General features: G+C 31.9%; 3 protein-coding genes across 3 annotated transcripts; 1 reads left to right on the top strand and 2 right to left on the bottom strand.

The window, feature by feature from the left end:
- The first annotated feature begins 1,677 nt into the window (after positions 1-1,677).
- Positions 1,678-2,986, top strand: LOC145036385 (zinc finger BED domain-containing protein RICESLEEPER 2-like). Its single transcript, XM_078984830.1, has 2 exons — positions 1,678-2,751; positions 2,891-2,986. Exons 1-2 carry the CDS (start codon positions 1,678-1,680, stop codon positions 2,984-2,986), a joined length of 1,170 nt encoding a protein of 389 aa, XP_078840956.1.
- An 890-nt stretch (positions 2,987-3,876) lies between these two features.
- LOC145037838 (cell division control protein 2 homolog A-like) lies at positions 3,877-8,118 on the bottom strand. Its single transcript, XM_078986578.1, has 9 exons — positions 7,989-8,118; positions 6,785-6,832; positions 6,524-6,708; positions 5,762-5,876; positions 5,212-5,385; positions 4,961-5,124; positions 4,797-4,884; positions 4,337-4,390; positions 3,877-4,162 (listed from the first exon to the last, which is right to left on the bottom strand). Exons 2-9 carry the CDS (start codon positions 6,791-6,793, stop codon positions 4,058-4,060), a joined length of 894 nt encoding a protein of 297 aa, XP_078842704.1. The 5' UTR covers positions 6,794-6,832; positions 7,989-8,118; the 3' UTR covers positions 3,877-4,057.
- A 2,843-nt stretch (positions 8,119-10,961) lies between these two features.
- LOC145034156 (uncharacterized) lies at positions 10,962-12,072 on the bottom strand. Its single transcript, XM_078982528.1, has 3 exons — positions 11,873-12,072; positions 11,706-11,767; positions 10,962-11,185 (listed from the first exon to the last, which is right to left on the bottom strand). The coding sequence occupies exons 1-3, from the start codon at positions 11,928-11,930 to the stop codon at positions 11,057-11,059; spliced, it is 249 nt and encodes an 82-aa protein (XP_078838654.1). The 5' UTR covers positions 11,931-12,072; the 3' UTR covers positions 10,962-11,056.
- Between the last annotated feature and the right edge of the window lie 1,930 nt (positions 12,073-14,002).

Here is a 14,002-nt window from a genome sequence, read left to right as displayed (position 1 = left end):
TTGGAAGTTTATAAATTTAGAAGTCAGAAAGTGTAAAGAATCGATCTTAGAAGAATGGGTGGAACCTTTAATCGGGAAAACTTCATTTAAAAGACCTAAATAAAAGAAAATGAAAATCAGTAATACAAAATCTTTAGAAGAAGCATTGTGTGCATCAATAGCGAACCAAGAATTAGGAAAATGGAGGTCGCATTAGAGCTTGCTCACAAATATTATCAAAGACACAAGATGGTTTTATGGGTCGGAGGGGAAGCTTGTTATTTCTAATCGTCGTGAACCCACCACCGATATCCTTCTCCGGCTCTCTTTTCTAATTTTCATAACCCACCACAACCTATCTCCTCCTAGAAAACCCATCCTAAACCACAACCATCGATCTACAACTAGTGTATTTCTGGTTTTCTCAATAAGTAACACAATAAAAAGTGGTGGGGAAGTTTCATCAGAGGATGGTCATCGGTGATTGGACGATGAGTTGAATGTCTCCGTTTTCCCTTTGATCGTCGATTATGTATGTGTGGTTGTATCTCTCCGATTGTGGATGAGTTGGGGGGATGAAGGGGAGGGTCCTTTTATTATTTAGTTTTTAATTAAAAATCATAATAAAAGCATTAAATTAATTTAAAATAAAAATACAAGGGTATTTTGGTCATTTCAAATTTGGTATGGACTAAGTTTGCAACAAAATCGTCTTTCATGGACGAAGTGTGCAAGTTTTAAGAAAAAGAGGGACGATCCGAGTTAATTTTTGAAAATAGGGACTAAACACACTTTCTGGCATATGTACGAGTGACGACTAGTGTAATTTACCCTATACTTTTAGATGTCTGAAATGAATGAGTATATTAAAGATGAGATGATTAACCTTGAAAACCCAACCAGTGATTTAGTTTCGGTAGTAAATGAGACACAACCAAAAAAGTACAAACCAAGATCCAAAGTTTGGGATGAATTCGAAAGATTTACGGACAAAGAGGATGTTGAAAGATCGAAATGTACGCATTGTGGTTCTGGGCGATACAAGTGTGAAGGGAAAGGGTATGGTATCAAAAATCTTTGAACTCATTTAAACAAATGTGTGCCTTACTTAGCTAAAGTAAATGTCGGTCAAACACAAATAGCTTTTGGTGATGAAAACAAATTAACATCTTGGAAATTTGATAAAAAAAAAGAGAGTAGGAAGGCTTTGGCACACATGTTAGTTGTTGATGAACTTCCATTTAGTTTTGTGGAAGGCACGGGCTTTAAATATTACAATAGTATTACTCAACCAATGTTTAAAATTTCATGTAGAAGTACAAGTACAACAGATACCTACTAATTGTTTCAAGAAGAAAAAGAAAAACTTCGAAGTTTTATTAAAACACATTGGTAGAATTTGTTTGACCACCAATACTTGGACTTCTACACAGAAATCAAGTTATATGTATCTCACCGCCCACTTTGTAGACAATGAATGGAAATTGAAAAAAAAAATGTTGAGTTTTTGTCCTCAGGAGAGTCATCATGGGGTTGATATTGGATTAATGGTTGAGAAATGTTTAATAAATTGTGGAATAAAAAATGTTTTAATAATTTCCATTAACAACGCAAGTGTTAATGACGTGGCAATTGAGTTTTTTTTTTAAAATCTTTCAAAATGTCAACAAGTGTCTCTTAAATGGGAAATGGACACACATGAGATGTGTTGCCCACATTTTAAACTTGGTGGTACAAGATGGTATTAAAAAGGTTGATAAGCCGGTTGAGATAATTAGATGGGCGGTAAAGTGGATTAGACAATCACCTTCAAGAATTGGCAAATTCACCAAGTTTGTTAAGCTTGTTAATTCGGGTACAACGAAACACTTGGTAAGAGATGTTCCAACAAGATGGAACTCTACTTATCGTATGTTAAATATTTCTCAAGCTTATGAAAAAACTTTTGAGAGATACGATCCGGAGGAATATGAGTTTCGTTCCGACATTGAAAACGCGGGTTTATCGATTCCTTCACCGAGAAATTGGCAACATGTTAGGCATTTGTGTCATTTTTTAAAACCGTTTTGTGATGTTACTGAAAGGATTTCCGGGACACTATACGTGAAATCAAACACGTGCATTGAAGATATTTATTCCATTCGTACTCTCTTGGATGATGCTATTTCCGATGCTAGCCTTTGTGATATTGCATTGGCAATGAGAGTAAAGTTTGATAAGTATTTTGGCGACGTGGAAAAAATGAATTTATTGCTCTACTTTGCTTTGATTTTTGACCCGATGAATAAAGTAAAGTATTTGGTTATACTACTTGAGGATCGTTATGGAAAAGAAAAGATGGAGGAGAAAAAGAAATATATTATGGATTCTATGTATGAATTATATAATGATTACATTAGAATTCATTCTCCAAGTACTACTGGGTCTAGTAATTCATCGTCGAGTTTAGGGAAACGCCAAAATCCGGATGCTACGACACCAAAACCACCATTGAGAAATAAAATAAGAGAAAAGATGAAAACAAACATAGTTGAATCAATTGGCGAGTTAGAAAAGTATTTGAAAGAAAGTTTTGAAGAAGATTCGTCAATGTTTAACATTTTAGAGTGGTGGAAAGTGAATAGTCTAAGATTTCTGATTCTATCCTTGATGGCTAAAGATTTGTTTGCCATTCACGTCTCAATTGTGGCTTCAGAATCTGTTTTTAGCACTAGCGGGAGGGTTTTGGATCCGTATTGGAGTTCTTTGACTCCTAAGATTGGCTTCAGGATGGTATAAGTGACAACATCGATTTTGAACAAGATTGAAAAAACCTACAAGAAATTGATAAAGATGGTTGTTTATCTTAAATATTTTTTAATATTTTGACATGTTATGTTTTATCCTTTTAATGCTTATACTATTTGTATAGGATTCGGAGAAGTTGATACGTATAATTAGAATTTGGATTGGATATGGAAATGAATATGACAACGTGAAGATGCAAGACTTTTTTTGTTATGTTTAGATTTTTATGTTTTGAGTTGGGTTATGACTTTTGAATTTTACTCTTTTGTTATGTTTAGACTTTTATTGTTTAGTTGGGTTATGTTTAGACTTTTTTTGTTGTGTTTAGACTTCAATTATTTAGATTTTTTTTGTTGTGTTTAGACCTATTATTCCATGCTAATCATATTCATGGCTTTTCCTTTTCTTTTTTTATCAAAATTTGGAATGGAATTAAAAAATTACATAACATATTATAATGACTTGTATTGTTATTATATATGTACTTGTTAATTGTATTTGTTAATTGTATGAAGTATTTTCCTACCCAATTCTTTATTAATCCAACCAACATGTAAAAAAAAAATCTATCAATAAGTGACACTTAATAAGTTTTCGAGTATACCCGATAATTACCCGACCCAACCTCAAACCCGAATACCCGAAACCTGAAAACCTGAATTACAATATAGGTCGGGTATCATGTATTATTTTCTTAAGGAGATACCAGTTCTACCCGACCCGTTCTACTCGAAACCCGAAAATTTTACCCGATGGACACCCCTAATAAGCCGAGGGGTATTCTTCTTAGTAAATAGCACCGGTTAGCTTGTCTACTGTGGCACAAGAAAAGGGCACCTCAATCGTTCATCTTTGTTTGGTAGTAAAATCAAACCTCAGTTTGATACCTTGCAACAATTTATGGTAAATGAAGATGACAGGATATCAAGCAAAAGAGGATATTATTAGTCAGTAGAATGGCAAAAGAAACAAACGTGAATAAGTGTTGCTTAACAAGCTAATGGAAGCTACTATTTATAGTAAAGAAAAAATCTCTAAAAGTAATCAACTGAACTTGACTCTGAGAAGCTATCAAAGCTCCTACAGTAGTTTTTATGGATGGAACGAGAGTTAGGTTAAAAGGAAATGCGTGGAAGTGTTTAAACTTGCTCCAAGTATTAGTCAGCTGTTTACAATATGCTAAATCGTTATATTCAAAAAGAAAAAATATATGCATGATTAGAGTAATAGTAGTTTTTGTAAGGCAAACATTGTCATTAGCTAGAAACCATCGATGCATATGAAGGAAGGTTCAAGGGGTCGGTGTTTCCTGTACGGACGTTATATCCTTGAAGTACTCATGCTCCAGTGCAGCCTTTGCTGAAATTCTTCTGTTGGGGTCCACGTACAGCATTTTCTGAAACAAAATGCCAATAAAATAGAGCTTTTAATTATATGAAAAAAAAAAAATACAATACAAAATAGAGAATAAATAAAAATGAAAATATTGTGTAGCTAACCTAACCCTAGCCCTAGTTAAACCAAATGAGAATTCATTGACTGACGAACATAGTAACTAGTGTGAACTTACACGCAGGAGATCCAGGCCTGATTTATCAAGCTTCGGAACTATGGTTACAAGGTCCTGAAAATAATCAATGCTCGGTCAGTTCTTTTGCGACTGATGTCAATTGTAATTTTTTGTCCTTATCCAAAAGGATAGAAGGAAAAAGACGTAAATGTCCCCGTCATCCTCATCATCAAAAATAGGCCTAGAGTACGTGTGTGGTCGTATATAGTCGTGTCCCATCCTAGGTAACGCAGTGCATTTGTTACACAAGACAGGATTAGACCAGACTGCACAAGCTTTGTAAGGCTATTTTTTATAATGAGGATAGGAGGGCGTTCACGTCTTTTGCACTGACAAGATGAATCTCGGTCAGACCTTGTTCCACCTTTGTGAGTGGGACAAAAAATTGCAATTTTTATGTGAAACACAGTGCAACTTGTCATGTCATGTGTAATAAAAACAAACTGTAAAAAGTAATTACCTTTGGTTGCCACTTTGGAAAAGTGGACTTAAAGTCAGGCAGAGAAGTGACTCCAGGCCATGTAAATTCTGTTGGAGTTCCCATTATTCTATATATATGAAAAAAGAAAATTATTATATATTATATGTTAATGGAAAAACTAATTAATATTAGGAATTTATTACTTGAAAATCTTGAACAACTGGTCAATCTCAGAGTCTCCACGAAAGAGAGGAAGTCGATTCACCATCTCAGCAAATATGCAACCAACCGCCCATACATCAAGAGGAGTAGAATACTGCTCACATCCAAGAAGAAGTTCTGGTGCCCTATACCACAATGTCACCACCTAAAAAGAAAAAAATATATTTTTTTTTTTAGTTGATGCAAAATAAAACGATTTAATAGTATAAATTATTGAGAGAATTTAAGTTACCTCATGTGTCAATGTGGTGACAGGAACAGCAAAGGCCCTTGCCAATCCGAAGTCTGCAAGCTTGACAACATTTTTAGTGAGATCTATCAACAGGTTCTGAGGCTTTAAGTCTCTATGGAGAATTCGACGAGAATGACAATATGAAAGGCCACTTAGTATTTGATAAACGAACATCTGAAAGTATAAAAAGATAACAAAAAGTTATAAAATGCAGGCTTTAAATATCTAAAGTAGTCTGATGGAATCACGGCAGCTGGAATGGAATGGAATGAAAAAGTTTGTTTGTTTTGCAAGATGACATGGAACAGACCATGATGATGATTCCTTTCATTTTGTTGATTTTCATTCCATTCCTACAAGTCTACCAAACATGATCATGGAATGTAATGACTCATTCCTTTATCTTTTGCTTGTATCCATTCTATTCCTTCATCACTCCATTCCAGTCCATCCAACCAAAGTACCAAACAGAGTTGTGGTATGATGGAATGGAATCACAAAGGAATGGAAGGAGCACCAGCCTCTAAAAGGCAAAAAGATATTTACTCACTTTTACAAGATCTTGTGAGAACTCGGGACAAGATTCCATGTGTTTCATCAAGTCTAAGTCTAGATACTCAAAAACCATATACAAGCTTTTCTCAGTATGCACCACATCATATAACCTGTCACCAAACAGTTATCGTTCAATAGATAATCTAATTGAAGCACATTAACCAAAAAAAATGCATGATGTATAGTTGTGTACAATTAATCATCAACTAAGTTACATCTCCAAAAGATTGAGTAGTCCTCAATATAAACAAGTAAAATACTCAAAATGAGAGCAGATGAAGAAAGGAACAAAAAGTAAGAGGTACATATTGTACAAAAGACACAGACAGATAACAAAGAACTTCAAATTACCTTGATCATAAGCCTCCACACTCTTTAAGTTATTACTGTTAAAGACAAAAAAAAATGGCAAAGTGCTTCCACTGATTTCTTTATAATAGCATTCTATTTTTATTTCTACATAATATAGCATCCAAACATAATGCCCTAATAAGAAAAAAGATGGGTTACAATGCTATAATCGGGTGGATATTTCAAAGTACAATATCTTAATAAGAAATAATTAAAAGTACAATGTTGTAATTAAAAGAAACAGAAGTGTCATGCTAAATTACACAAATAAATGGAAGTATGTTGTTATTTCTTGCATTTAACCATACGTAATTAAGCAAAACTAACAGAAACATTGGTCCTCAATCTATATAATCAGGTAAAGTATAATTAAATTCATACAGAGTGTTGTAAAATTGAAATTTACCTGACAATATTTTCATGATTCATCTCTTTCAACAGGGAGATTTCTCTTATAGCTGTGCTAGGCACTCCCTCATCTGGTTTCTCTAAAGGAATCTTTTTCAAAGCAATAGTTTCATTGGTCATTTTGTCAAGAGCCTTGTAGACCACACCATATGTTCCTTCACCAATCTTTTCAATTTTTTCATACTACAAGGGTAGAAAATAACAAATTTAGTAGAAGAAAATTTCACTTTAAAGGTCCTGAAATGTCTTTTACTCATACCTGCTCCATTATGTCAACTGGAAAGGAACTCCTTGCTCATGAAATGGTCTACATCAGTGCAACACACGCAAAGAAGACTAAAGTCAGAGATGAAATCATACATAGATGCAAGGAATATGATATAACTATGTCAGAGTGCCCTAATTAATCAAGGGATAAACACCTTAGACCCCAGAGCAATTTAATTTTAATAACTCTTTCCAACATTTGGTGTTGTTTTGGGAATTGGAATTGGAACTAAACTTGTTGAGTTCATAAATTGGACTTGCTCTGCTGAATTCTGATTCCAATTTGTTGAATTAGTGTCAAAACAAACCCTTACATAACAACCATGATAAATCTGTAAAATTAAGGACTCTTTTAACTAATATTATCAATTAAATTGGTGGAATTATGTGAGTGTAGGAAACTACCTAGAATCTAATCACTTGCATATATCACAATCAAGTTAAACCGAAGTCAAACATCATAGATAACAATTTGCATATGTACATCGTACCTACAGCTTTTGCTGTTACGATTATTGAAGCAAAGTAAAACGTAATGTGGTGCAAGTTTTATCAGTAAGGTCGTCTCTATTAGAAGAATCAGTTAAAACTAGATTGCAATTCATGATCATGCATGTTATTGAAGAAGCAAATCCGGAGCACCGACATACTATACTACAATCTCGAAAATCCAGCATCATAAAAGTTTCAAAAACCTCATCAATTACAGCATAAAGTTCTTCAGCAATGAAATCTAAGCTTATCACACGTCAATTGCAGTTCTAACAGCATTTCTCTATATTCATTAACACAACATTCAACAAATGAAGCGATCCTTGTAGAAATAAAGTACTCGTACAAGCATCTTCCTCAATCACTTGCTTCAATCAACAGTACCAGTAAAAAATCTCTCAATTAAACGATCTCGAAGTTACAGAAATAGAACACGTACAATCTACATAACTCAAACTACTAATCTACATAACTCAGTTACTCAAACTACTCTATAATCAAGTGAAACGCGTTATAAACTAACACTTTTGCTGGCATTTTCAACGTAAGATGAAACGAGATGTATTCGGTCAATGCAAGTTCTGTACCTAATGTTTTAGCTAAAAAATTATCTACAAATAGAATGATGATGAGCTTAGATTGAAGTAAAACATGGAAACCCTAATTTGCAGAAACTAAAGTGAGAATCGGTGTAGCATACTGACCTGTGGGGAGGAACGAAAGCTTTTTGCAGGGAGGGAAGAGAAGTTACATTTATAGAGGTGTGATATGATTATTAATCTAAGAAGAAGGGCAAAATGGTAAAATGGAAAAGTAAGTCGATTTGAATGAATACCTATTGGTCATCAAGGAGCCTAGAAAGGTGCTCATGGTCAAAACAAGGTCAAAGACAGCTTCAGAAATGCGTGATCCGAGCGTCCCATTTTCGCAGAAGGGAAAGAAAAAACAAGGAAATTTTATCTAGACAAAAAAAAAATGAAATTAAATATCATTTTATATATTTTTTTTCTACTCATCTTATCTTCCTAACTATTGATAACTGTCATGTTTTCATAGAAACTAATTATATTTTATGTCATCATTTCAATGTGTAGCAATATAATATTTTATAATTAATAAAAAAATAGTTTTACTTCAATACATATCATTCTCCTAAAACTCCTATTTAATGTTTGTCATGTATCAATATATCAGAGCTTTTCTAAGAGTGTATCGTCTACCAATATATTTAATGCAATTCTTTAATATGAAATCTTTTAATTTTATAAAACATCGAATTATCATTATATCTTCTGTTCATATCATAATTGCTTCAAGCTATATTTTACAATTTAGCTTCTTATTTATATAATCTCTGCATATAACACATAATTAGTTCCATATGATATCAATTTTCAAAAATTAAACATACAACATAAATATATCTTTATCTTCCTTTTTAAATCATGGTTCCTATTTTCTATATAATATATTATACAAATGAGGAGATTTTGATTTCCATTACATTGTTTATCCAGTTAAATAAGAAGATTTTTATTTGTACGATAATATAAATCATCAAACACTGAATCTCTTAATTAATAATTCATTGAAAATAATTGATTGATAATTATAAGTTTTTACTATAAATATTTAAATATTTTTGTAACTGTGGTTCTCCATTGGTTATAAGCTAGTTATGAATAAGATATGAATAAAAGTAGAAGGATATTTAATTTACCTTATATATATATATATATATATATATATATATATATATATATATATATATATATATATATATATATATATATATATATATATATATTCTTCATTTTTTTATCTTATTTTTTGGTGAGAACTCATCATTTAAAACTCAATTTTGTTGTGGAAATGTTTTTTAAAGATTTTTACCATAATTTTTTTTAAATTTTCCACATATTAGATATGAGAAACTAAGAACTTCGCATACCTGATCCAAGCAATTTCTTGAATTTTTTTCTATTTTTGCAGATTAAAATTACAATATAAAGCTCTTTTTTGTTATGGAAATGGCCTTTGAAGATTTATCACAATTTAATAAAATAAAAAATAAAAAAAAGGTCCAAAAAATTGTTTTTTTATTTTTATTTTTGCAGGTAAAACCTGTACACTATGTACACCATATGATTCCATTGGACCCTATGAAAGTTATGAACATTAAATAGTGATTCTCATGGAATTTACTATCGAAATGGAATGAAATAGTTTTTTAATGGGGTGTTTGAGATTGTTTTTTGAGCTCCAAAAATGTTTATTAATTTATACTGGTGGTAAAAATTAGTTTTGTTTTTTTTTTTAAATGTTTGGATTAGTTTTGTTATAACAAAAGTCAATAAATCAATAAATTAAAAAATCATCTGGCTTAAAATCTCATTTTTTAAGCTATTATGGTTAAAATTCTAAAAAGAGTTCTAAAAAGTCATGTTTTGCATGTTTTTCACATCTCAATTTTAAGGTTTTTTAAAGCTAATGGAAAACTTGTTTTAAAAAGTGTTTTTGAGATTGTCAAACCTTTTTTTATTGGCTTTCAAAAAGCTAATAAGACAATTACTTGTTTTGAAAAGCAATATCAAACAACCATAAGTTGTTATATATGTGTTTTGGATCCAATCAAATGAAACATTGGGAAATGAAAATATAAATATTTGGGAAGACGAAATAGACTAATCATTGAACTGAGTCAATAATCACCATAAGTGTCTAAATGTCTCATAATCACCATAAGTGTGTTCAAATGTCTCGATTTCATGTTTTGAGGTTCCAGTCATCATCCCGCATCATGATAACTGATGGTGAGAAAAATGATCATGTTAAAAAACTTCATTCAACGCATCATTAAAGAAAGATAGTTGTGATTGACCTAATTTCTTGATGGTAGATTAATTTCGTTAATCGTAAACCTTGAACAATTATGAAGCGATGATTAAAATAAACTCACTTAGACTAAAGTATACAAACTTTGGTGATAAAAAATAAAGCGATGTCGGAGTATGAAAAGAAGACAATGTTTAACATGTATTTTAAAGAAGACTTCAAGAGTGTTGATCAGTTTTCATTAAGCCAACATCACCTCTTAGTCATCAAAAGACTAGCATAATATTTATATGTCAAAAACTGATTCAAGGCAAACATCTATATACAATACGCAGTGTTTGAAAGAAGACTTCAAGAGCATTGATGGTTGTTTATAAGTCAAAAATATCATCTTGACCTCTTATTCATCAAAAGTCTGACACGATTTTAGTATGTCACTACTAGGAAAAAATTGGTGTACAATAGAGCATTAAATGCAAGATATCTTCTGTATAAGTTATTGCAGACAAAGAGCACAGACGAAGAGTAAAAACATACAAAACAGTTGATTGTATATAATTTATTGTGCTTATCATGCACAATGATCTTCTCTTCATCATAAATAACTTTGAAATACATTTTTCAAAGAATTGTGTAGCAATTGTGTTTTCGTTTTTTCTGAGCTATTTCTTATAAGTGAGGATTTAACAATAGATCATATCAAATTAATCTTTTTTATGCGCATTAGAGTATTTGTCCACTTATTTAAGGAATCTAATGGAACTGTATTTCATCCACTTGTCAACCAAACAAACCATGGAATGGAATCTCGAATTCCAATCCCATCCAAAACCAAAATCATATGAATAAAAACTTGCAACCACATTTATCTTGATTTAAAATGCATTGTAAAATATTAGGTTCAAGAAATATTAATGTCAACTAGTTTTGGTCAACATCATTTGTCAACTTCCATTGCTTGAGCAACTTTAGCTTTTGCCAATGGTGTCATTCTTGTCTTCAACTTCTTCTTCCCTACTGTAAATCCACCACTACCCTTCTTTTTCTTGCTTGCACTTCCATCAACCTGATAACAAGTACATTAAATGAGTTAACAAAACTCATAATTACACAGGTCAAGATTGATAAAAGCAATATACTTACATGTCATTACCTATAATAGCAACGTTTTAAATATGAAATTTTTTATTCTAAACTGTCAAACACTGCTTGAAAGCTTTCAAAAAGAAATATATAACTCAAACTACACTTTAATGTTCTGAATTTCTAAACCTGTGATTACTACCTGTTATAACTTATAACAAAGATCACTACTGAAACATATTATGCAAGAAATAATCAACATATGTTTATGATAAACGAAATAGTTCATAAAAAGTGGCTATTTGTTTAAGAATTAAGTGATCCTAGACTAAACAAAACTCCCAAGTGGAAAGGGTTTTTTTGCATTTATTTCAAGTTTGTGATAAAATTTTAAATAAAACGATTCAAAATGTCGATAACCCAATGAGGTTTCATCACTTCAACAATACAATTAAATAAAAATAATCAAAAGAGATAGTGTATAAACAATGGAAATCACTTACTTTCATCTTGTTCTTCTTAGCTTGTAGCTTCTTCGCCTTCTTTTCTTTCTCTTGCTGCTCTCCTAATTCACAAAAACAGACGAGAGAAAGAATTAGATCCCAACACCCCAAACAAAACAACAACTAGAAACTCCCAAAAATTTAAGTCGTTTTGAGAAATGGCTTACTCCGAAGCTCAAATTCATGCTGCTTTTTTCTAAGAGATAAGTTGTTTTTCTTCGACATCCCTGATGAACTGTTTTCCGGTTCCTAGTGTGGTTAACTGATTGTTTTTCCGATCGTAAGTTACGGAGATTGATAATCGACTGCGCTAAAACCCTAACCCTAGCGGATGAATCAAATTGGGGGACTATAAACCGCTATCCCCAGGTTTTAAAACCTTCAACTAATTTATATTGCAGAAATTAAAAGATCGCTTTTTGGCCCATATAGTTTTTATCTTTGTTTTATTGAGACCTTCTTTTCTCTGTATATTACACATTACCACCATCTCTTTTGGATTCGGGTATTTAGAACCATAAATGTGAAAAACCGTTTTAGTTCGACTTGAGTTTGATTTGAAAAATGGCTTGTATTCAAATTAAAAGCAAAAATATATGATTGTTTGTCATTTTATGCTTGAACCAAAAAAAGTGTGTTCGGATGTGTATTATTTATGTTATTTGAAGTTAGTATGGAGATAATCAATAGTTCAATTGTTTGACAAATTGTTTATTATTAATAGAATTGGCCATAAAACGATAAAAAGTATTGGTCGTGTATCAACTTTAGTCCTTAAAGTACAAAATATGTTAAACTATACCTTAAATCTCTATGAAATTTTCGTAATAATTTTGTCATTGTCATTTGTTATAAAAGGTTACACATGTTTCGTTTGAAACTCTGACGCTTGATCAAGTTCTTGTTCTGTTGAATGAAATGGGGTATAATCCTCCTATTACTCTTATCAATGCATTTAGAAAGTCCAACTAACCATCTATGTGGTGTTTCTTATTTGGAGTGTTTATTTGATGTCTAACGGGAAGAAATGATGTGTTATATAGGGCAAAACTTCAATTATATACTCTTTTATGTCACACCCCCGAACCAGAACGGCGGAAATGTCTGGGGATTAGGTGACTTCATCTTCTAATATCATCACAGTGTATATAATTGAATCAAGACAAACATTATCATCATACATACAATAATACAACATACTACATACTGGGTTTACATCATTGTAATTGTTTACAAAAGTTACATCCCCAAAATAATAAGTGTATGATGGAAACAAAATGCAACATAATCCACAAGTTCCTGAAGACCGACATGCTTAACGATTCCCTGAGAATACAAGTTATTTTGAAAATATCAACATATATAATGTTGGTGAGTTCATAAGCATGTTTGTATGAAAATCCTTGTATTACTTTGTAAACATCAGAAAATCCGATATTTTCTGTAAAAATAAATGGTTTGGAAGTTTTGTGTCAAATCTTGTATTAAAGTCTGTGTGTTTTTATTTTGAAAATGTATAAAGAGAGTATTCCAGAAAATCATATATTTTCTATTGTAAGTAGAAGGTAGTGTATAATGTATGTTTCCCGGAAAATCAGATATTTTCTGCTTGTAAAAGTGTTGTGGTCTAAAAACCCTAAGACCGAGTAACAATGTATGTATGATTTTGTATCACCAAAAATGTATATGTATTCCGTAAATTTGTAGTGGAGTTAATCTCTATGTGAGTCGTTATAACCATGCTTTATATGATTGATCTGCCTGTCATGACGTTTTTCAGGTGCCGACTTGTTTAAGGTAAAACATTTGTCACCCTAGACTGGCCTAGTCTAGCTGTAGCGAAAAGCTCAGGTGCGGGGCTGTCAATCCCGTATAGATCTATACACAAACTCTCGCTCTCCCTCTAGGAGACTCTGGTTATAACTACAGGGCTTAAGGTTGTACACTAAGTAGGTACGAATGAAAGAACGTCTCACAAGAAACTTAACTAAATTTACGCGAACAGTGTATCTGTAACGACCCAAAAATCAAAGGTAAAAATTTCATTTTTTTTAATATAGCTAAAACATTGATACCATTTAATCTAAAAATTCAAATCATCATTAAGTAAAACATTTATCAGAGTTCATCCCAAAATCATTCGTTGCGGAAATCATAGGTGTGTGCACTACGACCAATCTGAGCCCTTCCTTTCCAAAAACGAAGATACCTAAAACCATAAAGAAAACCTGTAAGCACGAAGCTTAGTGAGTTTCCCGGAGCATACCATACATAAAAACCACATATCACATATCATG

Source organism: Lactuca saligna, chromosome 3, assembly GCF_052625555.1.
Source record: "Lactuca saligna cultivar CGN05327 chromosome 3, ASM5262555v1, whole genome shotgun sequence".
Classification (NCBI taxonomy): Eukaryota; Viridiplantae; Streptophyta; class Magnoliopsida; order Asterales; family Asteraceae; genus Lactuca; species Lactuca saligna.
Note: the sequence above shows the minus strand (reverse complement) of the source record. Positions and strands in the feature narration are given on the sequence as shown.

Excerpts from the sequence above, each read along its gene's own strand:
- LOC145034156 (XM_078982528.1), bottom strand. The coding sequence starts at position 11,930 with ATGTCGAAGAAAAACAACTTATCTCTTAGAAAAAAGCAGCATGAATTT. Across the intron at positions 11,768-11,872 it reads GCATGAATTTGAGCTTCGGA|GAGAGCAGCAAGAGAAAGAA; the intron begins GTAAGCCATTTC and ends TTTGTGAATTAG. Across the intron at positions 11,186-11,705 it reads CTAAGAAGAACAAGATGAAA|GTTGATGGAAGTGCAAGCAA; the intron begins GTAAGTGATTTC and ends ACTTGTTATCAG.
- LOC145037838 (XM_078986578.1), bottom strand. Across the intron at positions 5,386-5,761 it reads TCTCACAAGATCTTGTAAAA|ATGTTCGTTTATCAAATACT; the intron begins GTGAGTAAATAT and ends TTATACTTTCAG. Across the intron at positions 4,885-4,960 it reads CAGTTGTTCAAGATTTTCAA|AATAATGGGAACTCCAACAG; the intron begins GTAATAAATTCC and ends TCATATATATAG.
- LOC145036385 (XM_078984830.1), top strand. The coding sequence starts at position 1,678 with ATGAGATGTGTTGCCCACATTTTAAACTTGGTGGTACAAGATGGTATT. Across the intron at positions 2,752-2,890 it reads CTAAGATTGGCTTCAGGATG|GATTCGGAGAAGTTGATACG; the intron begins GTATAAGTGACA and ends CTATTTGTATAG.